The 26,349-nt window shown below is 62.3% G+C and overlaps 6 protein-coding genes across 6 annotated transcripts; all 6 read left to right on the top strand.

Annotated features, from left to right (window-relative positions):
- Window positions 1-2,010: 2,010 nt before the first annotated feature.
- On the top strand, window positions 2,011-2,589 carry LMJF_34_1580 (putative amastin-like surface protein; the record flags this gene model as incomplete). Its single annotated transcript, XM_001686203.1, has 1 exon — window positions 2,011-2,589. The coding sequence occupies one exon, from the start codon at window positions 2,011-2,013 to the stop codon at window positions 2,587-2,589; it is 579 nt and encodes a 192-aa protein (XP_001686255.1).
- Window positions 2,590-5,371: 2,782 nt separating this feature from the next.
- On the top strand, window positions 5,372-7,366 carry LMJF_34_1570 (tuzin-like protein; the record flags this gene model as incomplete). The annotated part of the gene is made up of 1 exon (XM_001686202.1): window positions 5,372-7,366. The coding sequence occupies one exon, from the start codon at window positions 5,372-5,374 to the stop codon at window positions 7,364-7,366; it is 1,995 nt and encodes a 664-aa protein (XP_001686254.1).
- Window positions 7,367-9,564: 2,198 nt separating this feature from the next.
- LMJF_34_1560 (putative amastin-like surface protein) lies at window positions 9,565-10,140 on the top strand (the record flags this gene model as incomplete). The annotated part of the gene is made up of 1 exon (XM_001686201.1): window positions 9,565-10,140. The coding sequence occupies one exon, from the start codon at window positions 9,565-9,567 to the stop codon at window positions 10,138-10,140; it is 576 nt and encodes a 191-aa protein (XP_001686253.1).
- Window positions 10,141-17,776: 7,636 nt separating this feature from the next.
- Window positions 17,777-18,277, top strand: LMJF_34_1555 (putative ubiquitin-conjugating enzyme; the record flags this gene model as incomplete). Its single annotated transcript, XM_001686200.1, has 1 exon — window positions 17,777-18,277. The coding sequence occupies one exon, from the start codon at window positions 17,777-17,779 to the stop codon at window positions 18,275-18,277; it is 501 nt and encodes a 166-aa protein (XP_001686252.1).
- Window positions 18,278-19,347: 1,070 nt separating this feature from the next.
- On the top strand, window positions 19,348-21,681 carry RH (putative ATP dependent DEAD-box helicase; the record flags this gene model as incomplete). Its single annotated transcript, XM_001686199.1, has 1 exon — window positions 19,348-21,681. One exon carries the CDS (start codon window positions 19,348-19,350, stop codon window positions 21,679-21,681), a length of 2,334 nt encoding a protein of 777 aa, XP_001686251.1.
- Window positions 21,682-22,953: 1,272 nt separating this feature from the next.
- On the top strand, window positions 22,954-25,785 carry LMJF_34_1540 (putative kinesin; the record flags this gene model as incomplete). Its single annotated transcript, XM_001686198.1, has 1 exon — window positions 22,954-25,785. One exon carries the CDS (start codon window positions 22,954-22,956, stop codon window positions 25,783-25,785), a length of 2,832 nt encoding a protein of 943 aa, XP_001686250.1.
- Window positions 25,786-26,349: the final 564 nt, after the last annotated feature.

The raw sequence follows: 26,349 nt of genomic DNA, 5'->3' as shown, positions 1-26,349 counted from the left end.
GCTGCGTGCGGGTGCGGGTCTCTGCTGGATCAGTTGCCGAGGGCGACCAAGCTGCGATGGGGGTGGGGGAGGGGTGGACAAGAGCCCTCGCCCGCTGCGGAGACTCCGCCGCCTGTGCTGGGAAAGCAGACGCGCATCGGCAAAAGCGATGCGGCTGACCCACGCGGTGCGTGGGCCGTGCACCGGCGGGGTCGGCGATACACGTGCATACACATGCATAGATATACGTCTGTATATATCTATAGAGAGAGATGTTTGCATGTGCGTGCGTATGCTCTGGCGGAGGTACGCCTTGGGCAGGGGATGCTGCCGGCCAGCTCTCGGGCACTCCTTCGCCTGGTTGCCCCGGCCTCTCCGTCCCAGGCCAGCAGGTGCGTGCGCCAGTGCCCGCGCACGAATGTGGGTACACCCGAGTCCATCATGCCGTGTACCACTGACCCCACTCCATTCGATCCCTCTCTCACGCTGTAGGAAGCGTGCCGTACAAGTGTGGTCTGTCTGCGGCTGTTGTCTCGATGGCGGAGAGGGCGGCGCGCTGGGCAGCGTCTGCAGAGCTGCTTCCAAGCGCGGCAGCTCTCTGCGTGCGGAGCGCTGCGCAGGCGGCGGCGCCAGGAGGGCCCGTCTTTGTGTGGGTGCCGTTGGCCGCAGTCGCGCATTCTGCTGTGGGCTTGCGGGACACCTGGCAGGTGTGCGTCTGCGTGGCGGCGTCGGCGGTGTGCCGTGCGGTGGTGTTGCTCTCAGGTGTGCAGCCCGAGGTGGTGTGTATGCGTCCCAGCAGGGACGCGGCAGCACAGCCGCCACGCCGCTGCTTCGCCGTTGTCGTTGGGAGGAGGGGGAGGGCGTGCAGGTGTGTGCCCGTGCCGTGCTGTGTGAGCACGCAGTCGCCAGCGCCGTGCCTCCTCTCTCTTGCTGCACCGGGATGCTGAGAGGCTGGTGCGCCTGGTGCCCTGTGGGCCCCGTGGGGGTGAACTGCGCGTCTTGCAGAATGCAGGCCCGTGTACCGACGCTTCGTGACGGGCGCCGGCCAGCCAACAGCGCTGTGCGTCGCTGCGCCCACTGCAGCTGCACTGCGTCCGGCACTGGCGGAGCCACGGGCTGTGCCCTGCATCAGCGCCTCGCTTGCCAAATCAGAAAACAGGAGGTAGGGCACGTATACCCGTTGAATCGCCGGCACAACTCGCGGTGGGCCGGCACCGGTGTGACCGTGCCCGCGAGCCTCTCCGGCGACCTCGCTAGCACAGCCCTGCCCGCGGACACCAAGGGTCGGCAACCGTGCCCGAGGGCGTGCGGCAGGCTCTTTGCCTGCTGTCCATGATCGGTACACTGGACGCTGGGATCCCACGGCGCGGTGTGGCCAGCGTCATCAGCGGAGGCGGACAAGCGTGGCTGACGGAATGAATGAGATGCACGCTGGGTGCGTGATGACTGTGTCCGGGGCGCGGCGACGGCGCAGCACCGCCGAAGCGGTGCCAGAGCGGATCAGCGAAGGGGGGAGGGGCGTGGGAGGCGATGCGGCGCGTGCCAGAGGAGGGTAGCGGGAGGTGCCCCCTTTCCTCCCCCCGTCCTGTCCCCGCGTGGCCCACCCCTGCCTATGTGCTTGCCTTGCGTGTTTGTGCCAGCCGATGGCCCATGTGCCCCCGCTGCGCGCGCCCCGCCGTGTCACTTGCCTGTCTCCTCGCCTCTCTCTCCCCGTCTCTCTTGTCGCCCCTTTTCACTGCTGCCCACGCCGCCCGTCCCTCTACCGCCTCTCACAACACACCCGCGCACAACCGACCGCCCAACAACAACGCGTGCGCGCACACGCCACCGCAACCAAGACATCGCGTCGCCACGCCTCGACTCTCCTCCGCTCTCTCCCGCTCTCCCATCTGCCCCCTCCTGCGTCTTTGTTTCCGCCTCCTCATTTGTCATCCGCTGTGTGGCAGCGTCTCGCCCGCACCCCCGCCGTTGGTTCTCGCGTCTGCCTCGGCGCCGCTCCTCTCAGTCTCTCGCTCTTGTCCCTTTTCGCCCATGAAGTGCAGTATCCCCCTCGTTGTCTACGTGGTCGTGCAGTTCGTGGCGTTCCTTCTGGTGCTGGTGGGCACGCCGCTGGACATGTTCCGTGCACACAATCGTCCAGGAGTCGCTCAGTGTCTAACGCTTTTTGGCTTTAAGCTCGACTGTAAAGGACTCCAATATGACCAGACGGTAGACATGCAATGGATCGAGTGCCCTGCACGCATCACCCTTTTCCGCCTTGCGCAGGGATGCGCCATCATCTCCATCCTCGTGTACGGCGCGGCCTTTGTCCTGGGCTTAGTTTTGCTGTACGGCTGCACTATTCACCGCTGGGTTTGCCTGGCGCTGAACATCGTTGGCGCGGTCACCTTGTTCATTGTGTGGGTGGCCATAGTGGTGACATACAACAAGGACGATGGGCAAAAGTGCCCTAAGGTGAGGGATACGGGCTACCGGCTCGGCACCGGGTTCGCTCTCTTGGTGGCGGCCTGGATACTGGATATCCTCAACATCATCTTCTTGCTGCTCCCGTGCACGGTCCCGGCCACTAAAGCGAACGAGAAGCCGGAGTCGCCGACAGCGCAAGAGTAGGATGGAGGTAACAGGACGGAGTGGAGGGCGAGCTTGATAGCGGCGCGGCCCCTCCACACAGGCGTGCTCGTGGTGGAGCTGGTGACAGCGAGGATGAGGGTGCGAAGGCTGCTGGTTCCCGTGTCTGCCCTTCGCGGGCCCAGCCCTCTCGCTGCCCTGTCGCGCGTGCGTGCACGCACCCGCTCTCCGCGCACATGGCGAGGAGTCGCTCTCGCCCGCGCTGTCGTCGCCTCGCTCTCTCTTTTCCCGCTGCCTCGCATTGCCCTCGCTGTGCGCGTGCGTCTCGTGACGAGTGTGGCTTTGTGCGTCTTCCCTTCCTCCTCCCACGCGCGGCTCTCGTCGGCGTCTCCGTTCCCTCGCGTTGTGTTGCCGTGCTCATGCGCGCGGCGGCCGGCGCCATGCAGTGGGCAGCGCACACACACTGCGCGCCCACACGCCGACGCATGCCGCCTTCCGCCCACTGACCCCCACCCGCTCACCCTCCCCTGTGAGCTGCTCGCCCTCAGCAGCTGCTGGGACGTGCCCCCGTGACGGCCGCCCGGCGCACCGTTGGCGGAGCGCGGTGGCGGAGGAAGGCGCGGGGTGCCGGCAGGGGGGTCGCCGGGGGCCGGACCGTGTGCGCGGGAAAGGGAGAGCGAAGGCGTGCGGCGAATGCCCCAGCTGGGATGGGCAGGCAGGCGCGACGCAGGGGAGAAGCCGACGCCGTGGCAGGGATGGCGGGAGGCGGAGAGCCGCCCACGGCATCGGTGACGCGCCCGCCCTTCTCCAGCTACGCGCCCCGCCGCGGCGGCCGCGCGTGTTTCTGGTGTCCCCCTCGCGCGCCCGGTGGACTGCGCGGACACGGAGACGGGCGAGGGGGAGGGTGCGAGGTGCCAGAGGAGGTGGTGGCGGTTGCGGGAAGAAGACAGAGCGGGCGAGCGTGCGCAGGCAGCAGCGGCACGGCCGTGCATGGGCACCGCTGCCGAGGGGCGACTGCAGCACCTCGTGCATGCCTGCGTGGTGGTACACGGCGTGTGCGTGTGCGCAGGCGCATGCGCCCCTGTCACCGTCCTCCCCCTCGTTCCGTGAGCGACCCCCGCGGCCCTCCCTCACTAAGGCTGCCGCTGTTGGCGTGTCTCTGTTTTCGTGCGGTGGTCGCGGGTGCCGCCCCGCGCTCTCGCTTTACTCGACGCTCGTCTCCCTCGAGCTCGCTCGTGCTTGCTGTTCTCTTCTGCGCGCAGAGAGAAGCGTGGTGTGTGCGTGTGCGTGCGCGTGCCCTCTGCGCCTCTCGTCGCTCCCCGCACCCCCCGCCCCTCATGTGCGCGTGTGCTGGCGGTGGCGGCGGACTGTGGCGACGACGCAGGCAAGGGCAGCAGCCGCGCAGCAGAGCACGCGCATACGCACATACACACGCCGACACACGCGGGCAGGGGACTGCAGGCGAAGCAGGACGGGCAAATGCGCGGCGGTACGAGCGAGTGCGAAGGCGGAGCGGAGCAGAGGCGGGGCTGCGTTGCTGCTCGCTCCTCTGGCGTCTGGCTCGAGTCCGTCTGCGTGTGCGCCCCCCGTGTCGCTGTGTCTCCTCGCCTCTCTCTTGTGCGAATTGTTTCGATGGCTTCGTTGCTGGCGCACACCACCGAATCCTCCACGCTCCACCGTGGGGAGTCGCCACGCCGCATGTGACGCGATGCAGCGGCCTTCAGGAGACGGAGGGGGAGAAGCACGGCATGCAGGCAGACTGCGGGGTCTCACAGGGCCCTGACCTGCGGCTGGGCAACATTCTCCCTCGGCTCGTGCGGCGTGTACGACGACCACCACCTGCCACGCACTGCTGCGCCCTCCCCACCGACAGAGGCCACCGCCTCCGCCCCTGGGGCACAACCCTGAGGGCGGCCCCGCTGGGAGCGCGGCGTGCAGTGCGGCCCGGCGCAGCGGCAGGACGGCTCGTCCTCGGCGACGCGGATGTGGCCGCCGTGCCACAGGGCGTAGGGGTGCCGTGGCTGTAGGCGCGCATGCGCCGGCTTGTGCGTGGTGGAATGGAGGCGGTGAGAAGCAAGTGCATGCCTCGCTGGTTCGCACAGCCATGCGAATCAGCACACCCACCCAACAGCAAAACGGCAGGTGCATACATATATACATATATATATATACATGTTGATCTCTACATATGACTCTCTCTCTCTCTATATATATATGGCTGTGTAGGTATATTATGTACCGACAACACCGCCAAACGCCTCGCATTACGTTGTCCTCGCGGACCGCTCGCTTGTTGTCCTCGCCTGGCAGGGCGGAGGGCGTGCGTGCGCTTCTGTCTCCTCTCTTGCTTCCCCTCTGCTTGCTTTGCGGTACGCCTTCCTGCGCGCGTGCCTGCTCGCTATTATGCTTGCTTCCGTTGACCGACTCGTGAAAACCAACAGCGTCACCGCCACGACTGCCGTCCCCCTCCTCCCCGTGAGGGCAGGGTATAGGGGGTGCAGGCGGCGCTCTTTGCTGCTGCCCGTGGTGCTGCCGCGCCGTGTGCGTGCAGGTGTGTGCACCCGCATGCGGGTGCGTGCCGGTATATGTATATACATATATATGTGTGTATGTGCGTGTGTACATGTCTGTGTGTGCGCGCGCCCTCTGGCAGCGCAGCCGCCTTCTGTGCCGATGCCTCATCATGTGCCCCACTCCTCTCTCTACTGCACGTTGGCGCGCGGGTCATGGGTGGTTGTCGAGGAAGCGCGGTGATGCAGAGGCGCCCCCCAGCCGTGAGCGGCGCCGTCACCCACACGCCAACACGAGGCACTCCCATGCGCACATGATGGCGCTCACACTCGACCCCCGGTGGAACGCCATGCGGAGAGGCATTGCCGGCATCGGTGTGTGCGCGGTGGATGGTAGAGGTGGTGCGGCCGCACCCGGATCTTGTAGGCTCTCTTTGTGTAGCTGTCTCTCGCCGGCGTCGAGTGGTGGGTGCGGCGGCGCAGATTCTGCGTTGTCGGAGGGCGGACACTGCCGCGAGTGTGTGTGCGGCATGCGTGGCCGCCTGCCGTCACCGAAGAAGCCGTGGAATAGTCTGGCAGGCGTCTTGGTTGGTGTGCGCGTGACGCACGCGGCGAGCGTTCTCGAGGACCGCCCCGTGGCTCTCGGACGGCTCGTGAGCAGATTGTCGGAGGCGGCCTACAAGGCGGAGATGCTCCGTACTGGCAAGAGGGATCGCGACGGCGAGGACCGCCGCGGCGACGCCGCGCAGCTGCTGGTGGTGGATGCTGGCACGCGGGTGACGGTCAGGACGGAGGGCGATCCCGCGAGCGGGGCCGCGGTGGCGCCGTCCGCCATGCACATGAAGGGCACTATCGCCAAGGTGAACGGCAACGCTACCTACATTATACTAATGGAGAAGGGCGAAGTGGAACTCTCTGTGGCGTCTGAGCGCATTGTGGCGCTGCAGCCGCGGAAGAAGCTGCTCCAGAGCGCTAGGCTGGTGGCGCTGGTAAACTGGCTGCGCTCCTGCGTGCACGACCCGCGCGACGTGGAGGCCATCGCGCTCGTCCTGTTCAGCCGCGGCTGGCGGGCGGAGCGGATGTACCTGCTGGAAGGCGTGGATCTCCTGCCGTTTGTGTTTGTGTCGAGGGTGGAGCTGGACAGTGTTAGCGAGAAGGCGCGGTGGGAGCGCGACCACGACAAGGCGATGCAGATGCTGCGCCGCGAGCGGGTGAAGGATACGAACTTTCGCTATGCCCTGGCCAAGTACAAGGGCACCATGAGCTGCATTGCCGGCGTGCTTGTGGTCGCTTACGTGTTCACGGCGAACCTGCGCGCGTACCGGCGGCAGCAGCGGGGCCATCAGCTCCGGACAGCCATCGAGACCCTCTCCAAGGCTGCCCGGCCAAGGAAGGAGGAGGGTATGCTCGCGGCGGCCGCCGAGGCCTTCGAGGTGAGGCGCGAGGATGAGGAGGCGCTTGTGCGCAGTGTGCTGACGCAGATGGCGCCGTCGCATCCCCGCATCGTGGCCCTCGCCGGTGGCTCTGGCGGCGGCAGGTGTGTGCCGTGTCGCCGCGCGGTGCGCGTGGAGGGGGTGGCGCTGGTTCATGTCGACGTCGGCGGCACGGAGGACACCCTGCGCAGTGTTGTGAGGGCCCTGGGGGTGAGCAACGTGGAGGTGTGCGGCGACCTGCTGGGTTTTGTGGAGGAAGCGATGCGGGGCGCGACCGTGAAGGCCAGCGACGGCGTTCCGTTCTTGGTGATGAGGCTGCGCGAGGGCAGCGATCTGGGCAGGGTGTACGGCGAGGTGGTGAGCCTGGTGAGCGACTGCCAGGCCTGCCATATCGTCCTGGCGGTGCCCATGAAGGCTCTGACCCCTTTGAACGTGTCGTCGCGGAGGCTGGACTTTTACTGCATACCACCCTTCTCCCGCCGGCAGGCGTTCGCCTACGCGGAGCACACGCTGGACGCGCTGGACCTGGTGTGCTTTGTGGAGGTGGTGGGGACGCGCAGCAGCGACGTCGACGAGCTGTGCGCTGCGCTGCGCCAGCGCGGCGTGGACCCGGTCACGTACACGAGCCTCATGCTGGCGCGGGCGATGCGTCGGCTGCAGGCTGCGCTGGGACCACCTGGCTCGCCTGCTCGTGCGGCGATCCGGCAGCTAGCCTCGATGCCATTCGCCGACGGCGTGCGCGATGACGCCACTGGAGCGATGTCGGTGCTCGGGCAGCCAGATGTGCAGGAGATGGTGCTGTACGATCCGGTGCAGCACGAGTGGCGGTTTGCGCAGCAGGTGTACCACACCGCGGCGCGCTGCATCTTGATCTAGTGTGTGTGGACGCGACCGGCGCGTGCGGCCTGGGCTGGGCTGTGCTGGGCTGGGGGGGGGGGGCAGTGCCTTTGCTGCTGCTTGGGCGCTTGTGCGGAGGCGGATGTGGATGCGCTGCCTTCACTGCCGTGTGTTGGCGGGCAGCCGTTGGAGGCACCGCCCACCGCACGGCGACGTGGTTGCTGACAGCTGCGTGCGGGTGCGGGTCTCTGCTGGATCAGTTGCCGAGGGCGACCAAGCTGCGATGGGGGTGGGGGAGGGGTGGACAAGAGCCCTCGCCCGCTGCGGAGACTCCGCCGCCTGTGCTGGGAAAGCAGACGCGCATCGGCAAAAGCGATGCGGCTGACCCACGCGGTGCGTGGGCCGTGCACCGGCGGGGTCGGCGATACACGTGCATACACATGCATAGATATACGTCTGTATATATCTATAGAGAGAGATGTTTGCATGTGCGTGCGTATGCTCTGGCGGAGGTACGCCTTGGGCAGGGGATGCTGCCGGCCAGCTCTCGGGCACTCCTTCGCCTGGTTGCCCCGGCCTCTCCGTCCCAGGCCAGCAGGTGCGTGCGCCAGTGCCCGCGCACGAATGTGGGTACACCCGAGTCCATCATGCCGTGTACCACTGACCCCACTCCATTCGATCCCTCTCTCACGCTGTAGGAAGCGTGCCGTACAAGTGTGGTCTGTCTGCGGCTGTTGTCTCGATGGCGGAGAGGGCGGCGCGCTGGGCAGCGTCTGCAGAGCTGCTTCCAAGCGCGGCAGCTCTCTGCGTGCGGAGCGCTGCGCAGGCGGCGGCGCCAGGAGGGCCCGTCTTTGTGTGGGTGCCGTTGGCCGCAGTCGCGCATTCTGCTGTGGGCTTGCGGGACACCTGGCAGGTGTGCGTCTGCGTGGCGGCGTCGGCGGTGTGCCGTGCGGTGGTGTTGCTCTCAGGTGTGCAGCCCGAGGTGGTGTGTATGCGTCCCAGCAGGGACGCGGCAGCACAGCCGCCACGCCGCTGCTTCGCCGTTGTCGTTGGGAGGAGGGGGAGGGCGTGCAGGTGTGTGCCCGTGCCGTGCTGTGTGAGCACGCAGTCGCCAGCGCCGTGCCTCCTCTCTCTTGCTGCACCGGGATGCTGAGAGGCTGGTGCGCCTGGTGCCCTGTGGGCCCCGTGGGGGTGAACTGCGCGTCTTGCAGAATGCAGGCCCGTGTACCGACGCTTCGTGACGGGCGCCGGCCAGCCAACAGCGCTGTGCGTCGCTGCGCCCACTGCAGCTGCACTGCGTCCGGCACTGGCGGAGCCACGGGCTGTGCCCTGCATCAGCGCCTCGCTTGCCAAATCAGAAAACAGGAGGTAGGGCACGTATACCCGTTGAATCGCCGGCACAACTCGCGGTGGGCCGGCACCGGTGTGACCGTGCCCGCGAGCCTCTCCGGCGACCTCGCTAGCACAGCCCTGCCCGCGGACACCAAGGGTCGGCAACCGTGCCCGAGGGCGTGCGGCAGGCTCTTTGCCTGCTGTCCATGATCGGTACACTGGACGCTGGGATCCCACGGCGCGGTGTGGCCAGCGTCATCAGCGGAGGCGGACAAGCGTGGCTGACGGAATGAATGAGATGCACGCTGGGTGCGTGATGACTGTGTCCGGGGCGCGGCGACGGCGCAGCACCGCCGAAGCGGTGCCAGAGCGGATCAGCGAAGGGGGGAGGGGCGTGGGAGGCGATGCGGCGCGTGCCAGAGGAGGGTAGCGGGAGGTGCCCCCTTTCCTCCCCCCGTCCTGTCCCCGCGTGGCCCACCCCTGCCTATGTGCTTGCCTTGCGTGTTTGTGCCAGCCGATGGCCCATGTGCCCCCGCTGCGCGCGCCCCGCCGTGTCACTTGCCTGTCTCCTCGCCTCTCTCTCCCCGTCTCTCTTGTCGCCCCTTTTCACTGCTGCCCACGCCGCCCGTCCCTCTACCGCCTCTCACAACACACCCGCGCACAACCGACCGCCCAACAACAACGCGTGCGCGCACACGCCACCGCAACCAAGACATCGCGTCGCCACGCCTCGACTCTCCTCCGCTCTCTCCCGCTCTCCCATCTGCCCCCTCCTGCGTCTTTGTTTCCGCCTCCTCATTTGTCATCCGCTGTGTGGCAGCGTCTCGCCCGCACCCCCGCCGTTGGTTCTCGCGTCTGCCTCGGCGCCACTCCTCTCAGTCTCTCGCTCTTGTCCCTTTTCGCCAATGGCATACAGTATCCCCCTCGTTGTCTACGTGGTCGTGCAGTTCGTGGCGCTCCTTCTGGTGCTGGTGGGCACGCCGGTGGACATGTTTCGCATGCCGAGTACAGGGTTTGATACATCTTGCATCACCCTGTGGGGGGAGAGGTTCACATGCACCTCGTCAGGATATTTTTCCTACATCGATGAAACGTTCCATAACTGCCCTCAGCGTCTCACCCATTTCCGCATTGCGCAGGCGTTCGCCATCATCTCCATCTTTGTTTACTTCGCGGCCTTTGTCATGGGCTTAGTTTTGCTGTACGGCTGCACTATTCACCGCTGGGTTTGCCTGGCGCTGAACATCGTTGGCGCGGTCACCTTGTTCATTGTGTGGGCGGCCATGGTGGTGACATACAACAAGGGAGAGAGTCCCCGTTGCCCTCCTCTCAAGGAGGTCAGCTATTATGCTGCCGGGTTCGTTCTCTTCCTGCTGGCCTGGATACTGGATATCCTCAACATGATCATCCTGCTGCTCCCGTGCACGGTCCCGGCCACTAAAGCGAACGAGAAGCCGGAGTCGCCGACAGCGCAAGAGTAGGATGGAGGTAACAGGACGGAGTGGAGGGCGAGCTTGATAGCGGCGCGGCCCCTCCACACAGGCGTGCTCGTGGTGGAGCTGGTGACAGCGAGGATGAGGGTGCGAAGGCTGCTGGTTCCCGTGTCTGCCCTTCGCGGGCCCAGCCCTCTCGCTGCCCTGTCGCGCGTGCGTGCACGCACCCGCTCTCCGCGCACATGGCGAGGAGTCGCTCTCGCCCGCGCTGTCGTCGCCTCGCTCTCTCTTTTCCCGCTGCCTCGCATTGCCCTCGCTGTGCGCGTGCGTCTCGTGACGAGTGTGGCTTTGTGCGTCTTCCCTTCCTCCTCCCACGCGCGGCTCTCGTCGGCGTCTCCGTTCCCTCGCGTTGTGTTGCCGTGCTCATGCGCGCGGCGGCCGGCGCCATGCAGTGGGCAGCGCACACACACTGCGCGCCCACACGCCGACGCATGCCGCCTTCCGCCCACTGACCCCCACCCGCTCACCCTCCCCTGTGAGCTGCTCGCCCTCAGCAGCTGCTGGGACGTGCCCCCGTGACGGCCGCCCGGCGCACCGTTGGCGGAGCGCGGTGGCGGAGGAAGGCGCGGGGTGCCGGCAGGGGGGTCGCCGGGGGCCGGACCGTGTGCGCGGGAAAGGGAGAGCGAAGGCGTGCGGCGAATGCCCCAGCTGGGATGGGCAGGCAGGCGCGACGCAGGGGAGAAGCCGACGCCGTGGCAGGGATGGCGGGAGGCGGAGAGCCGCCCACGGCATCGGTGACGCGCCCGCCCTTCCCCAGCTACGCGCCCCGCCGCGGCGGCCGCGCGTGTTTCTGGTGTCCCCCTCGCGCGCCCGGTGGACTGCGCGGACACGGAGACGGGCGAGGGGGAGGGTGCGAGGTGCCAGAGGAGGTGGTGGCGGTTGCGGGAAGAAGACAGAGCGGGCGAGCGTGCGCAGGCAGCAGCGGCACGGCCGTGCATGGGCACCGCTGCCGAGGGGCGACTGCAGCACCTCGTGCATGCCTGCGTGGTGGTACACGGCGTGTGCGTGTGCGCAGGCGCATGCGCCCCTGTCACCGTCCTCCCCCTCGTTCCGTGAGCGGCCCCCGCGGCCCTCCCTCACTAAGGCTGCCGCTGTTGGCGTGTCTCTGTTTTCGTGCGGTGGTCGCGGGTGCCGCCCCGCGCTCTCGCTTTACTCGACGCTCGTCTCCCTCGAGCTCGCTCATGCTTGCTGTTCTCTTCTGCGCGCAGAGAGAAGCGTGGTGTGTGCGTGTGCGTGCGCGTGCCCCTCTGCGCCTCTCGTCGCTCCCCGCACCCCCCGCCCCTCATGTGCGCGTGTGCTGGCGGTGGCGGCGGACTGTGGCGACGACGCAGGCAAGGGCAGCAGCCGCGCAGCAGAGCACGCGCATACGCACATACACGCCGACACACGCGGGCAGGGGACTGCAGGCGAAGCAGGACGGGCAAATGCGCGGCGGTACGAGCGAGTGCGAAGGCGGAGCGGAGCAGAGGCGGGGCTGCGTTGCTGCTCGCTCCTCTGGCGTCTGGCTCGAGTCCGTCTGCGTGTGCGCCCCCCGTGTCGCTGTGTCTCCTCGCCTCTCTCTTGTGCGAATTGTTTCGATGGCTTCGTTGCTGGCGCACACCACCGAATCCTCCACGCTCCACCGTGGGGAGTCGCCACGCCGCATGTGACGTGATGCAGCGGCCTTCAGGAGACGGAGGGGGAGAAGCACGGCATGCAGGCAGACTGCGGGGTCTCACAGGGCCCTGACCTGCGGCTGGGCAACATTCTCCCTCGGCTCGTGCGGCGTGTACGACGACCACCACCTGCCACGCACTGCTGCGCCCTCCCCACCGACAGAGGCCACCGCCTCCGCCCCTGGGGCACGACCCTGAGGGCGGCCCCGCTGGGAGCGCGGCGTGCAGTGCGGCCCGGCGCAGCGGCAGGACGGCTCGTCCTCGGCGACGCGGATGTGGCCGCCGTGCCACAGGGCGTAGGGGCGCCGTGGCTGTAGGCGCGCATGCGCCGGCTTGTGCGTGGTGGAATGGAGGCGGTGAGAAGCAAGTGCATGGCTCGCTGATTCGCACAGTCATGCGAATCAGCACACCCACCCAACAGCAAAACGGCAGGTGCATATATATATATATATGTTGATCTCTACATATGACTCTCTCTCTCTATATATATATATGGCTGTGTAGGTATATTATGTACCGACAACACCGCCAAACGCCTCGCATTACGTTGTCCTCGCGGACCGCTCGCTTGTTGTCCTCGCCTGGCAGGGCGGAGGGCGTGCGTGCGCTTCTGTCTCCTCTCTTGCTTCCCCTCTGTTTGCTTTGCGGTACGCCTTCCTGCGCGCGTGCCTGCTCGCTATTATGCTTGCTTCCGTTGACCGACTCGTGAAAACCAACAGCGTCACCGCCGCGACTGCCGTCCCCCTCCTCCCCGTGAGGGCAGGGTATAGGGGGTGCAGGCGGCGCTCTTTGCTGCTGCCCGTGGTGCTGCCGCGCCGTGTGCGTGCAGGTGTGTGCACCCGCATGCGTGTGCGTGCCGGTATATGTATATACATATATATGTGTGTATGTGCGTGTGTACATGTCTGTGTGTGCGCGCGCCCTCTGGCAGCGCAGCCGCCTTCTGTGCCGATGCCTCATCATGTGCCCCACTCCTCTCTCTACTGCACGTTGGCGCGCGGGTCATGGGTGGTTGTCGAGGAAGCGCGGTGATGCAGAGGCGCCCCCCAGCCGTGAGCGGCGCCGTCACCCACACGCCAACACGAGGCACTCCCATGCGCACATGATGGCGCTCATACTCGACGACTGGTGAGGCGCAGTGCTGAGAGGCGCGGCGTAGAGTCTGTTGTTGTGCGGCTGATCGCCCGTGTGGAGCGCTGTTGCGACGGTGTGGTTGGAGGGTGATGCCGCCAGCGCCGCTGCGGCAAGGGAGTGTGCGGCGCAGACGCCGCTGGCCGGCAAAGGCGAAGAGGAACTCTCTGTGGCAGCGGAGCGCGTTGTGGCGCCGGTAAGTCGGCTGCGCTGCCGCGTGCGCGGTGTCGAGGCGATTGCGCGTTGCTCCCGTTTAGCGGCGGCTGGCGGCGGAGCGTGTGCGGCTCGTGGAAGGCGTGGCTCTCTCGCCGCGTGTGGTTGTGTCGGTGCGCGACGAGCGCCGTCCCGTATCAAAGCAGAACTGCGCCATGAGCTGCGTTGCCCGTGTTGCTGTGATTGCCGTGTGTCGACGACTAGCCTGCGCGCGTACCGGCTTCAGAAGAAGATGGCTGTTAAGTATGGCCGGAGATCGAGGCGCTCTTCGAAGTTTCCTGATGATTTTACTGCGTGTGGTTCCTGGTGACAGCGTTGGAGGCCGTGGTGTGGAGCTCATGATCGAGGATCTGCTGCTTTGTTCTGTCGCATCCCCGTATTCTTGCATCGCTGTCATTGCTGGTTGCTGTGGCAGGTGCAGGAGCGCGCTGTGCCGCAACAACGTACGCGCTGCGGGGTATCGCTTGTGCACGTCGTGGACCGTGGCGCGGAGGGCACACTGAGTGCGCGCGACCCCGTGCACTTTGCGGAGGCTGTGGAGAGAAGGAATAGCAACGTTGACGAGCTGCACTGGAACGTTGGGGCTATCCTGCCCGTGCGGCGATGCCACAGGTGGCGTCGGCGCCGCTCGCCGATGGCTTGCACGGTGGCGCCGTTGGGGCCATCTCGGTGCCCAGCCGGCGAGATCTGCGGGAGACGGCGCTGCGCGAGGCTGCGCCGGAGGAGAGGCGCATTGCGCCGCAGGTCGTCCATACGGCGGCGCGCTGCATGTTGGCCCGGCATGTCGACGAGGCCGGCGCGGGCGAACTGGTGGGCGGGGCCTTGGCTTCTCCCTGCACGTTTGTGCGGTCACCGAAGCAGCTGCGGTGCCTCTGTCGTCGTCTCTTGACGGCGAACCGTCTGAAGCACACCTCACCGCACATTGAATCACTGCAACATTATGGCCGACAGCTGCGTTCGAGTGCTGGTGTCTTGCCGAGCACCTGTTGCGAGGCGCTCTTGGTGGCAGGCAAGTGGAGGAGGGGAGGAACAGGGAGCTCGCCCGCGCTGCAGAGGCTCCGCTACCCGTGCTGGGAAGGGAGACGTGCGTCGACGGAAGCGATGCGGCTGACTCACGCGGTGTGTGTGCTCTGGTTAGTGCGTGCGCCTTGGACAGTGGATGCTGACGGGCAACTGACGCGCACCCCTTCTCCTGGCTGTCTCCTCCTCTCCGTTCTAGGCCTGCCGGCGAGTGCGCCCGTCCCTGCGGACGGGCTTGGATGCACGGCCGCCCCTCATACCAGGTCCCACGGATCTGACTCCATTACGATCCCTCTCTTATGCCGTTAGGAAGTGTGCCGGAGAGGTGTGTTGCGTACGCGGCTGTGGTCGTGACGGTGCAGAAGGGGCCCCTCTTGTGCTGGGCTCCGATTGGCTGATTGCGGGTGGTTGAATGATCATGGTGCTGCGGGAGGGTGTGCTGGTGTCGGAGGAGTGCGTCTGTCGCCTCGAGGACCCCGGCCAGATCAGTTGCCTCGAAGCGGCCGCCAGCAGATGGGTGAAAGGCGCCCGCACCCGCTGCCGGGAGAAGGAGCGGGTGCGGTCATGGGACGCGCTGCGGCAGGTATGGGAAGGCGTGGGTATCGCCGCCTCTGAGGCGCACCCTCGTGTGCGCCGGCACCCACGGACGAGGGCCCACGGGCGCTCTTCTCGGTCGCTTCCTCCGCGTTCGAGCAGCGGAGTGCTGGGCGTCTTAGCCTCTCCTGCGGCGCCGTCGGCTGCGGACGGCCCCCGGCCTGAGTGCGTGGACGCCGTGCTCGCCGGTACCATGGGGATGGCCAGCGCCGCCCAGCGACTGGCGGCCCGGAGAGTGCCCTTTGGACGGTGCAGGGAGGGAGCACCGCTCCCGGCGTCATTTGCTCGAGGGCGGCGTGACGTGGGCCCCGCGGAGCACCCACCCGGTCCACATCCTCACGGCCGATCCGTCTTGTCCAGGCTAGTACGCGATGCCGACGCTCGTCGTTTTGTCGACGATGCACGGCGTCGCATTGAAGGGGCGCGACGCGACGCAAGGAGAGAGGCGCAACGCAGTACTAGCCTTGAGGGGGGTCGTGGACTGCCTCCTCACTCAGGCGCTGTTTTCGCACGGGCTCCCCGTCGGCAGCGCAAGCTCCTGGGGGACGAGCGGACGATAGACCCCGCGGCCCTGATGTGTTCAACTGCGAGCAGGAGCAGGAGACGGTGAAACGGTAGGAAGAGAGCCCACGCTTGCAGAGTAGCAGGAAGACAGGGCGCCACCACGGGCACCCGATGGGAACACGGCCACGCCAACCGCGTAAGTGCGCCGCACAGGGGAAGCACCTTTTCTTGGTTTTCTTGTCTGCTGGAGCTGCAGCTCACCTTCATCTTGATGGCATCTCTGCCATCGCTGCTTTCCTCACGGGCAATCTCCACACAGTCGTGCATTCAACGTGGAGCTACGTCACTCCGTGACTCTCCGTCCATGCGTGAACCACGGCCCGTTGCATAAAATCTGGTGAGAACCCCACAGACAGACCGAGTCGTGATCCTGCACACCAAGCGCCAAGGGCCACAACTGGCGGCACGCTAAAGTGAGACAGGAAGCGGGAAGGCCAGGTGGCTCGACACTGCTTTCAGTGCACACAGGCACAGACATATGCGCGTGTCCGATGCGCTTGTGTGAAAAGACGCACTCTATTCCCAGGTGTATCGCTCCACGTGGAAAGCGGCCCGATCGCTCCTGGGCCAAGCCGAATTGACATAGACGAGTATGCTGACTCGCCCGTGGCGCTGGTGCAACTTTCTCTTCTCTATCTCACTTCTCTCCCCCTTCATTCCTTTCCTCACGCAGCCTCATACAAAATTTTGTATCCATGTGTATCGTTGTCCCTTTTCAATTTTGTGTCGAGGCACACACACACACACACACACCTCGTTCTCACATTATTTGATTCCACCGAATTTTTATGTGTGAGTATGCCTTTGTGCTTTGCAACTCTGTGTGCGGTAACGCACCACCCTCTCCTCACGTTTAAAGAAGGTCTTTTTTAGGTTCAGTTGGAGCTCGGTCGGTGTTGTGATGAGCCGCAGCGCAATCGTACACACACATGTGCACCCGTGCACAATTTGCGCTCAGCAAACTCCGAAGACTACCCTAAAACTCGGGGCGTAGTCTCAGGAGATCTGACCCTTTTCTTTCTTTCTCCAGCTCCTCTAAGTGTGTGTAGAAGTGGTGATGCCGCACCACTCGTCTCCATGATCTCCGCAGTCATGCAGATCTATGTCTGTCTGATGTACATGGTCAGAGAGGGAAATATCAATGAGAATCCGACCGATTCCTTGCTTTCTGTGTTTCGTGTTGTTGTTCTCTCATGTGTCGTGTGTGCTTTTTGCACGCACAGCGCAAACGCTCACGTTCTTGCCGTTCCGTTGTGCTTTGCCCCTGTCACTGCTTTTTCGTGGGTGGTGGTGGTGGTGGTGGTGTTGTATTTGCGTTACACTACCGCATGGTTGTTGTTGTTTTTCCTATCCCCACTCTTTTTTTATGTGAGTGGGGTGGATGGTGTGTTGATGGTGGATGATGGGTAATTCTTTGTTGTTGCTTGTTGTTGTTGTGTGATTCGACATTGACGGAGAAGCGTGTATGTCATTTTTTGGTGTTGCTGTTGCGTCTCTCATGATTGTCCGTATACTATTTATTTCATGGTGTACGTGTATACATAAAAAGAATTTTTGTTGTTGTTCGGTGGAAAGTTGGGCTGTAAAGGCGGGAGAACCTACAGACAAATAGAGGAGCACTGTGTGTTTTGATAGTAAAACAGCCCCCCCCCCCTCCCAATACCGTGCGTCGAACAAACGGACGAATCTAGGTACCATGTGTTGATGGTCAGTATGCCTGTAACGCTACACAGCATCCTTCAAAAGGGAACAGACGAGCAAGCAAAACAGCCGCGGCTGGTTCTTCGCAGCGTATGTTTTTCAAAGACAGCAAGGGGGAAAAGATGGTGCTTGATGCTAAGTACGCCGCTTCTCTCTAGTTATTATGGCATTACTCTCGGCGTTTAAGAAAGTAGCTCATGCGAGGGCACTGTCTTTCCCTCGCTGGCTTCCGCGAAGTCACAGTTCGCATGGTGCGCCACATGGAAAAGTAAAGCTTAACGGCTCTAATGTTCTCTAGGTGCGCCAATATGTGCAACGGGCCCCGCATCTCTCTTCCACTGCCTCATCATGCTTCCCAAGTGTGCACCACAGATGTCTTCAAGGAAAACACACGCGTTCCCCCCTCCCCATACCCCAAAGGTAGAAGTCGACCACAACGAGCGGAAGAGACACACTCATATACGCGTCGTCGAATGGTACACGAACGACCCCAGTATAGAAACTAGTTGGTGTCTACCGCTGGATCTGGCGACTCCACGCTGTTTGGCCAACAAGGGCGCGCACACACACACGCATATACACGCAGAGGGAACCGCTCTGCACCCCTGGTCACGCGGCATCACAGTGCATCCTATTCCTTCATATTTGATGGTTTTTTCACGACAGGTAGTGTCGTTTTTCGGCGTTGTTTCTCTATTTTTTGTTTGTTTGTTTTCACTGATTATCATTTTCGTTGTTCCCTAGACATGTCGGTGCGCACTGTGCGGCGAGCGAACATGGACTTTGCCCGTCTTACGGAGCTGGCTAAGAGCGGTAGTCCCACGATCCGTGCCGTGGACATGGCGGATGAGAATGGCGCCACAGACCATGGCGACGCTTTTCACTGGCGCGTTCGCGTTATGCCACCCGCGGAAAGCATTTATCATGGCACCACGTATGATATCTTGTTTACGCTCTCCCGGGAAGATTACCCGTTCAAGCCGCCGGCGGTGCGCGTACTCACCCGCATCTTCAACCCCATGGTATCAGAAGACGGCGCCGTATGTGAGGGTCTTCTGCATAACGATGACTGGAAGCCCACCACCCCAGTTCCAGATGTCGTAGCTCATGTTGTGAAGGCAATCTTCGTTGATTACAAGATCTACGCAGTGTTGAATGAAAGGGCAGCTGGCGTAATGGCCACCGCAACGCCTGAAGAGTTCAAGAAACACGTGCAGCGTACGCGCGCCAGTGACGCACGCGCGTGAAGTCGTAGCAGAAGCCTTACAGAACCATTAACCGGTCACACTCGCTTGTGCAACAACTCCTTGTGACGAAGACTCCCTCAAAAAAGGTGGAGCTCCGTGCATTACGCGCGTGTCTCTCTGTGGTTAGGGTATCCTCTACTGATATTCCTCGTGCTCTCTTCCACCCTGCCTCCTCCCCATCCCTCACTCACGGGAGGGGGGAGGCATCTCTTGATGGTACGGATAGGTCGTTTCTCTTTGTTGCTGTGTTTGAGTCAGAGCAGTGTAATGGGATGTGAGTATGTATAAGTGTGTTGGAGAGCAGATGATCGACTCTGTCGGCAAGGTGTGCTACACTCTCCCACCATTGCTTTTCTTGCGTCTCTACTGCTCTCTGCAGGCTCATAACCCCCTTGGCCATGCTATAATGCTGTCCCCTCTATCTTTCTTCCCGTCAGTGAGTGCCGAAATCTCTAGTTATCCGCTTCACACTTCTCCCCTTTCTTTCCATCTTCGCATCTTTCCTATGTCAGCACGGCATTGTCTCCATTTATGCTTCATTTTCTATTGTTGTTGTTGCTGTTCTTATGTCTTGTCTCTCTCTCTCTCTCTGTTTGCCTCCTTGTGCTCTCCTGCGATTTGCGCCAGTCCTCTCTTCACTGACGTGGTTCTGGGCCAACGTCTGCTGTGAGGGGATGGGTGGGTGAAACTTAAACACCTAGTAAACAATGCGGTCCTTCAAGCTGCTGCTCCGAGCTCCACGGGTTGTCTGGTGCTTCTTTTGCTGGTTATGTCTTTGCTTAACCACATTTCTGGCAAGGTTGCTCCTCATCCTCTTTCTGCAGCGCCCTCTCCAGGCCAGAGGTGTAAAGCGTGGTCCCACGAGCCTCCCCCTCCGCCTCCATTCCCTCCTTCTTCTGTTGCGCCCCTTCCCTGCTTACGTGCTTCGCGTTCGCGGGCATCCGCAGGCCTCTGATTCGTGAACGTCGCCTTCTTTGTTTCTTTCTCTTCACCTCCGTCTGCGCGAAGGAGCTCTTCTCTTTCCCTCTTCCCCCGCAATGCACTCAGGAAGGACACCCCTCCCAGTGCCGATGCCACGGCCCCGGACAACCAGCGCGTATCGCTTACGGCGCTCCACGGTGCCCTGTGTACAGAGTCTGGGCGCATTTTCTCATCTGATCATCGCTACACGCACCATTGTGCAGTCAAACGTGACAGGAGGCGTCCGCAGTCTCCTGGACCAGTTTGAGACCCGAACACTCATCACCCGGCTGAGGCGTAACCGCAACGGCAACTACTACCGCTTCCGACAGAAGCTCTGGCTCTCGCAAGAGGCACTGGAGAAGGAGCTGACGGAGATCACGTACAGCCCGGTGGAGCGGCAGCCGTTCGCGTTGCTGCCGCAGCGCGAGGCTCCCCGTCAAGTGTTCGCCTGTGAAGGCCGCGGCGGCACATTGCTCCTTGAAGAGGTGCAAGCAGAAGCACGGCGGGCGAGCGCCTCAGAAAGCAGTTCCACACCTGCAGCTGCGTCGATACTTCCGAGCCAAAGTGAGCGATGTGACGATAATGACTCGCTTGACTTCATGGCGAGTCTGCTTCAAGCAGATCAATCTGTGGGCAGCAAGATCATCACGGAGGCGGACGTGGAGGGCACCGTTCTCGAGTCCGCTCGCTTTCGCGCTCGGCAAATTCTCGCAAGCGATCTCACGTGCAACGCCGTCGCCGTCTCGCCCTCCACTTCCGTCTCGCTTCGCAAGCCCGCCGAGTCTACCGACGCAGCGGGAACGTCGTGGTCAGCACTCGGCCTGGACCCGCTCATTAGTTCTGCAGCCAAGCAGCTTTACGGGCCGGTGCCGACGCGTCTGCAGGCCCGCCTGCTACCTGCCCTACTCAACGAGGATCACAACGACGTGCTCTTCAACGGTGTCACAGGGAGCGGCAAAACGTCGGCGCTCGTTTTGGGTCTCCTGCAGGGCATCCGCAGCGAGGCCGCTGGCATGAACATCCTTGTAGCGACAAATACAATGAACGCCATGCGACTACACGACACAGTCAAGGCGCTCTGTAGGCGAGCGGGTGGCGGCGTCGTGGTCGACCGGCCTGCGGACGACTACTCCTGGCTCTTCCTTGGCACTTACAGAGAGGACTACGAGTCCTACTACGAGCATCTTCGGCGTGGGTTACGGCGTGCGACCGGTCCAGCTCGGCTATTCATCACGACCGCCGACGTCATGTGTCAGCTCTTGTTTGAGAAGAAAATGGAGTTTGAGGACTTTGGCTACCTGCGACGCGTCTACGTGGACGATATTGGTGCACAGGTGCCCTTGCTGCCGGAGAGTGCCCCTGTAGCCGTGGTGCGGGAACGACTGCGCAACCCGCTGGCTGCGGAACTGCTGTTGGGGACGCTGCATCAGCTGCCTGGCCCTCACGTTCGGTCGGTGCTGCAGCTCGGTATGGTATCCGCTGACGTAGATGGCAAACTAAAGGATCATCTGCAGGCACTGTGCATGAAGCCCGTGGCCCAGACGACGGTACTGTCCACCGTCCGCATCCCCTCCACTGTGCACTGCCTTTTCTCCTTCTTCCTCAATGATAGGGAGGATCGCTTCACCTACCTTGCGCGCCTCCTGTGGAATGCGCGGGAGACGATTCCTGGCCGCGCTGTCCTCTTTGTTCCGGACGCCGAGGACGTTCTCAATGCACGGCGGCGACTCCGCGGACTTGGCGCAGACGTCAAGATATTCTCGGAGGTACACGGAGGCAGCGAGTTCAAGGGTGACTGGAAGTTTCTGCTCTTGAAGGAGTCGGAGGCGTTCGGTGTCGACTTGCCCCTCGTCTCGCACGTCTTTATCACCTTCGCGCCGACTTCGTGGCAGCGCTTCCTGCATATGTGCGGGCGCACCGGTCGGATGGGCAACGTTGGCTGGGTCTACGTTGTGAGCGACAAGCAAGACGCGAAGAGCGTTCGCGAGGTTGCCGAGGCGCTTTCAGTAGACTTCTGCAATCATGTTATCAGCGATGACCTTCAGCAGGTTCGACCCGCGGACGTGGAGCGCTTCACAAAGCAGCCCGAGCTTTATGGTCTTGATCCTCAGTTTGCCGTGCGACAGCACTACACGGTGCAAGCCGAGAATCCAGATATGGCGTACCGCAAGCGCGAGTTTTTCTCAAAGCCAGCGATGAAACAATTTCAGATGGAGGACTACACCCCAATCCCGATCAAGCAGCGTCGCTTCGACCACGCTAGGCAGCTGTCCCAGGATGTGGAGCGGAACCCATCCATTGTGCTTGACATGCAGAAGAGGGGGCTGCTGGATGCTCACCTCAAGCCCACAAAAACGCTAAAGCGATACATGGACCTGAAGACGCATAGGGAGGCACCAGACCCTTTCCAGAAAGAGCGAAAACGCCCTCAGCGCCGATGAACGGTGACAGAGTCGATAGCGAGGTGTTGGTAAAGTATCTGACGTGCTTGTTGGTGCTGTATGATGCACGTCCTTTGGTGCGGAAGAGACTTTCCGCCGTGATCAGCGGTGGGTCCTCTTCTGCTACGGATTTAGTCATTTGGGGGGGGGGGGGGGGCATTTCATATCGTCACATACTCTGTGTAGCTAAACCTCAAAACAGTGCGAAGGTCCTCATTATATCAGCACCGCTGCAGGACATCTGTTTGTGGTGTTTTAAACCTTCGAAACTTGAACTAGAACAGGACTCGCGCGTTCAGCTCTTTTTGTTTTCTGGCTTATCGCCTTCAGTCAGTACGCTGACGCCATCGCCCCCACAGAGATTGTGCTTGGTTTTGGCTTGTATCGGCGGCGATACGTTCTTTCGATCACCGCGCTCTACAAATGGAACCTGCTTCGCTGCCGCTGCACTAACGGGCACCTCTTTTCTTACCTTCCTCCTCAATGCGCGTCTCTTCTCAGCGCCTTCTTACAGTCGGTCGTTTGTTTTGTGTTGCCTTTCTGTGTGTTGCTCTACGTCTGTCGTGAAATGAAAACAGCCTCTCGACGGTTTCTGCTTCACAGCCTGGAATGCCAAGCACCACACTTCGCAAAGGCACCAGATACCACCGCGCTTGTTAGTCAAGACTGCCGCCGATACCACCAGTCAACAGACAAGCAGACAGGAAAGCACAAGACGACGCGAAAAAAAAAGCATCGGCGTCATGGGTTGCTCTCTGTTCGACGCGATTCCTCAACTGCCGTAACCGGATGCCTGCGAACATGCGAACCGCCTGCACCTCGTTAGATATCGCGCATTTTTTTTTCCTCATCATCATTTTTATCATTTTTTTTTGGTGCTTGGCGCTGAAATAGAGTGCGGAAGCGATGAGCAATGACGATACCAGAGGCGACCAACAGTCTCCGCCGCCCAGGACGCGGCAAGTTGTGGGGAAGCCGCCCGATGTGAGTCCATCACCTATCCATCTTAGCACACCGAGTGTGCACAGGGATCCGATTGCCAGTAGCGGAGCCTTGGCCCTGAAAGAAGCCGTGAAGGAAAGTAAGCGATGCTTTGGTCGCATCCGCGTTGTCGTGCGTTGCCGTCCTTTGCAGGCAGACACGGAGGCCGACCACTCAACCGAGTGTGTCCATATCAAAGGCGACGAGGTGATCGTGTATGACAAGGTGACGCAAAAAGAAGGCCGATGCTACCGTTTCGATCGGGTTCTGCCTGCCGAAGCGGACCAGGTGATGACCTTCGCCGAGATTGCCCCTCTCGTAGAGCACGTCCTCGATGGGTTTCATGCCACCGTATTCGCCTATGGACAAACAGGTAGTGGCAAGACCCACACCATGGATGGCTTGCGCTACGCATCGAACTCGCAGCAGCGCAAGGCGATCGTACCGGATGTGGACGGGACAGAAGTGCAGCAGCATGGTATTATGCCGCGCGTCATACAGCTGCTCTTTGACCGTGCACGGGAGCGGCAGTGCGCGGCCGTCTTCGAGAGCACTGACGCGCAGCATGATGCAGAGACGCTGGACGACGGGGTGGAGTACACGTTCCGCTGCAGCTTCTACCAGATCTACAATGAGAAGATCACCGATCTACTTCGCGGCACCAGTGTCCCGGGGGATGTCGGCGAGGTAGCGGCGTCGTCTTTGTCCTCGTCGTTGGCGCTGACGAAGCTTAAGATGGGTGCGCGCAGCAAAAGAGGCGTCGGTGAGGGAGACCTGCGTGTGCGCTGGCACAAGGGCGACGTCTTCAAGGTGGAAAACTTGTTTATCTGCACCTGCGACTCCCCAGCTGAGATGCGTGAGATGCTGTTCAGTGGCATTCAGCAAAAAGTGGTGAGCACCCATCTCCTGAATCACCACTCTTCCCGCTCTCATTGTGTCTTTACCATCTACGTGGAAAGCCGCGCGCGCCAGAAAGGCGATCTGCTTAGCCGATCGGAGCTGTCACTTGTGGACCTGGCCGGCTCCGAAAAGATAGGTCTTCTCTCCCACAACCCAAGCGCCAGGCTTGTCAAGGAGTCGATCGACATCAACACATCGCTGCTGGCTCTAGGAAAGGTGATCACAGCGCTCAGTAGTGGCCCTGCCCCGGCAGCTGCGGAGCTTAAAAGGAAGAACCTCGGTCTGGCACCTCGGGCTCGCGGCGGTGCAGAGCAGCAGGCGGCCACCCGGCACATTCCCTATCGTGATAGCAAGCTGACGATGCTCCTCAAGCACGCTCTCGGTGGCAATTCCCTCACCACCATGATTGCCTGCATCAGTCCTTCGGACCGCTACGTGGACGAGACAACTTCCACGCTCCTCTACGCAGGTCGCGCGAAGAATATACGCAATGCGCCGCACGTAAACGAGGATGCGACGACGGTGCTGATCCGGCAGCTCCGAGAGGAGATCTCTCAACTTAAAGCGGAGCTCGGGTATTACCGAGAGATGGCGGCGAACTCACTGGTAGAGCGAGAGGGGCGCGTGAACGCGTGCGAGTGCTGTTGCGGCGGTGTCTACAAGGATCCCTTACGGTCTGTCGACCCATCGAGTCTCCCTGCCCGCGGCACGACGGAAGACATTGTCACGGTACATGAGGTGGACCAACTCGCTGACTCGCTTGTGGCCGCGTGCGGGATGCTAACCAACTTGATGCAGGTGAATGCACAGCTGCGCGAGCTCTATGACGCGGTGCGAGACAGACAGGATGCCGCGGAACGCCGCGAGACAGAGCTGAACGCCGAAAACCTGGCGCTTCGTGAGCGTCTTGCCGTGTTGGAAGATATTGTGCTGCAAAATGAAGACCTGGGCGAGGTCAAGGAGAACAGCATGATCGGCAGCGATGATGCCAGCGACGCCGACGAGAAACTTAACAGCAGCGAGCCGCTGGCGCGAGCGAGCAAGTCGGACAAGAGAAGAGGATGCTCGCGTGCGCAAGAAGAGACACTCGCGGTGGCGAAGGAGTCCTCCGCTGCACCGGCACTCGGGCGGCTTGCAGATGACAGTGCGCGCGGCGGCAAGTTGGCCGACAATAGTGCTGCAGGAACCTCCTCTTCCCAGAGGTTGACTTCCTCATCGACAGCCGTTGGGCAACCTGCCTCTGCAACGAAGGAGGATTGCAAATCCAACAGGCCCGCCTTGGTGTCACCTGACAGCGAGGCGGTGGCGTCGCCGGTACGCAAGATCGCACCTGGCTCGTCCACCATGGTTGAGCAGCTCGCCATCGCGCTGCGCGGCGTGCCAAATGGCAGTTCTCCTTTCGACGCTGCCACGCTGGAGAACCCAGCCGACCGTGAGTCCTCCAGGAAGTGTGCAACGGATGATGAGGACCGAAGACGACTTCATGGTCGGACAAAGAAGAAGCGCAATGGGCTGGCGAACCGGCTCAAGGATTACGAGGCGCTGTACCGGACACCTCACACCATTGAAACATACGCTGACTACTACAAGCAGCCGGCACGCAGCCAAAGTCTGGCGGTGGTTGTTCCTGGAGTTCCAGCGATCCGGGCCTCTGAGGCTGTTGCGCCGCACGTGACAGTCACGCTGCAGGACATGAAGATGACAGTGTCAAAGCTGCCCAAGGCGGTTGTGCAAGAATACGTGCCTTCCTCCCTTTTGCGGCCGGGTCTGTTCGGGTGCTTGGCCTTCGGCGGTGGCGATTCCGAGAAGGTATTGTTCGAGCAGAACCGTAGCTCCCGCGAAGCACGTCTGCGTGCGTTGCAGCAGCGTCAGCAGGAGTTGTACCGGCAGGTTCACCTGGCGGTTCACGGGCTTCGATCCGAGGATCCAGCCAGTGCCGTCTCTCCACCCCCGTCAGGGTCAGCCACTTCGTCAGCGGCTAGTGCGCCGCAGCGACCAAACTCCACGAGCGATATCCCAGGTATTTCGGGCAAGCAAGAGGAGATGAGCAGCAGCAGAAGCGGCTTTGCACATCTCTCTTGTGGGCCAGCCCTAGCCTACGCTCCCCAGGCTGTCAATCGCACGGGCACCGGCCCGTACCCTGAGCTTAGTATTCGGCAGCGACCATGCGCGCCCTCCGACAGCATGAAACGGCTTATGAGGTACATGGAATGCGACAGGTGACGCAGGAGCGACAGTGTGGTACGGCTTTCAAGCGTGGTGGGTGTCCCTCTACGGCAGCGGCTCTATTTTCCCGCATATATTCTCTTTTCGTTGTTACGCATGTGCCTGCGTGTGTGTGTGTGTGTGTGTGTCGTGTTAGCCTTGTCGTCGTATCATGATGTACACGAACCTGCGTGCGCGTGCTTGCCTGCCCTGGGAAACAGCACTGTGCTGCGCGAGAAGCAAGCACATCCATGTAACCTCCCTTGAACGTTTGCCAGTAGGCCGACATAACAAAGGACGGGCCGATGCCGACTGTTATTGCAGAAAGATCGGGCTGAGGGAAGTGCTACCCCGTGCTGCTCGTGTCATGTGGGACTGCACCCTATGGGAAGAAGGATGGACTCTGCCGTCACCGTAGTATTGCTTCGCTCTCTTGCATGCTTGCAGACAGCGTCCTGCTAGCGCTCTCCTTCGCCGCCGTCTTTCTTCTCTCTGTGTGTTGGACTTCCGCTTCAGTTTCTCCCTTCTTTCCTACCTAACATCGCTCGCGCGTGAGATCCGTTGTAGCGGTGCTCAGCATAA

This window comes from Leishmania major, chromosome 34 (assembly GCF_000002725.2).
Source record: "Leishmania major strain Friedlin complete genome, chromosome 34".
NCBI lineage: Eukaryota > Euglenozoa > Kinetoplastea > Trypanosomatida > Trypanosomatidae > Leishmania > Leishmania major.
This window is presented reverse-complemented; position numbering and strand designations above follow the sequence as displayed.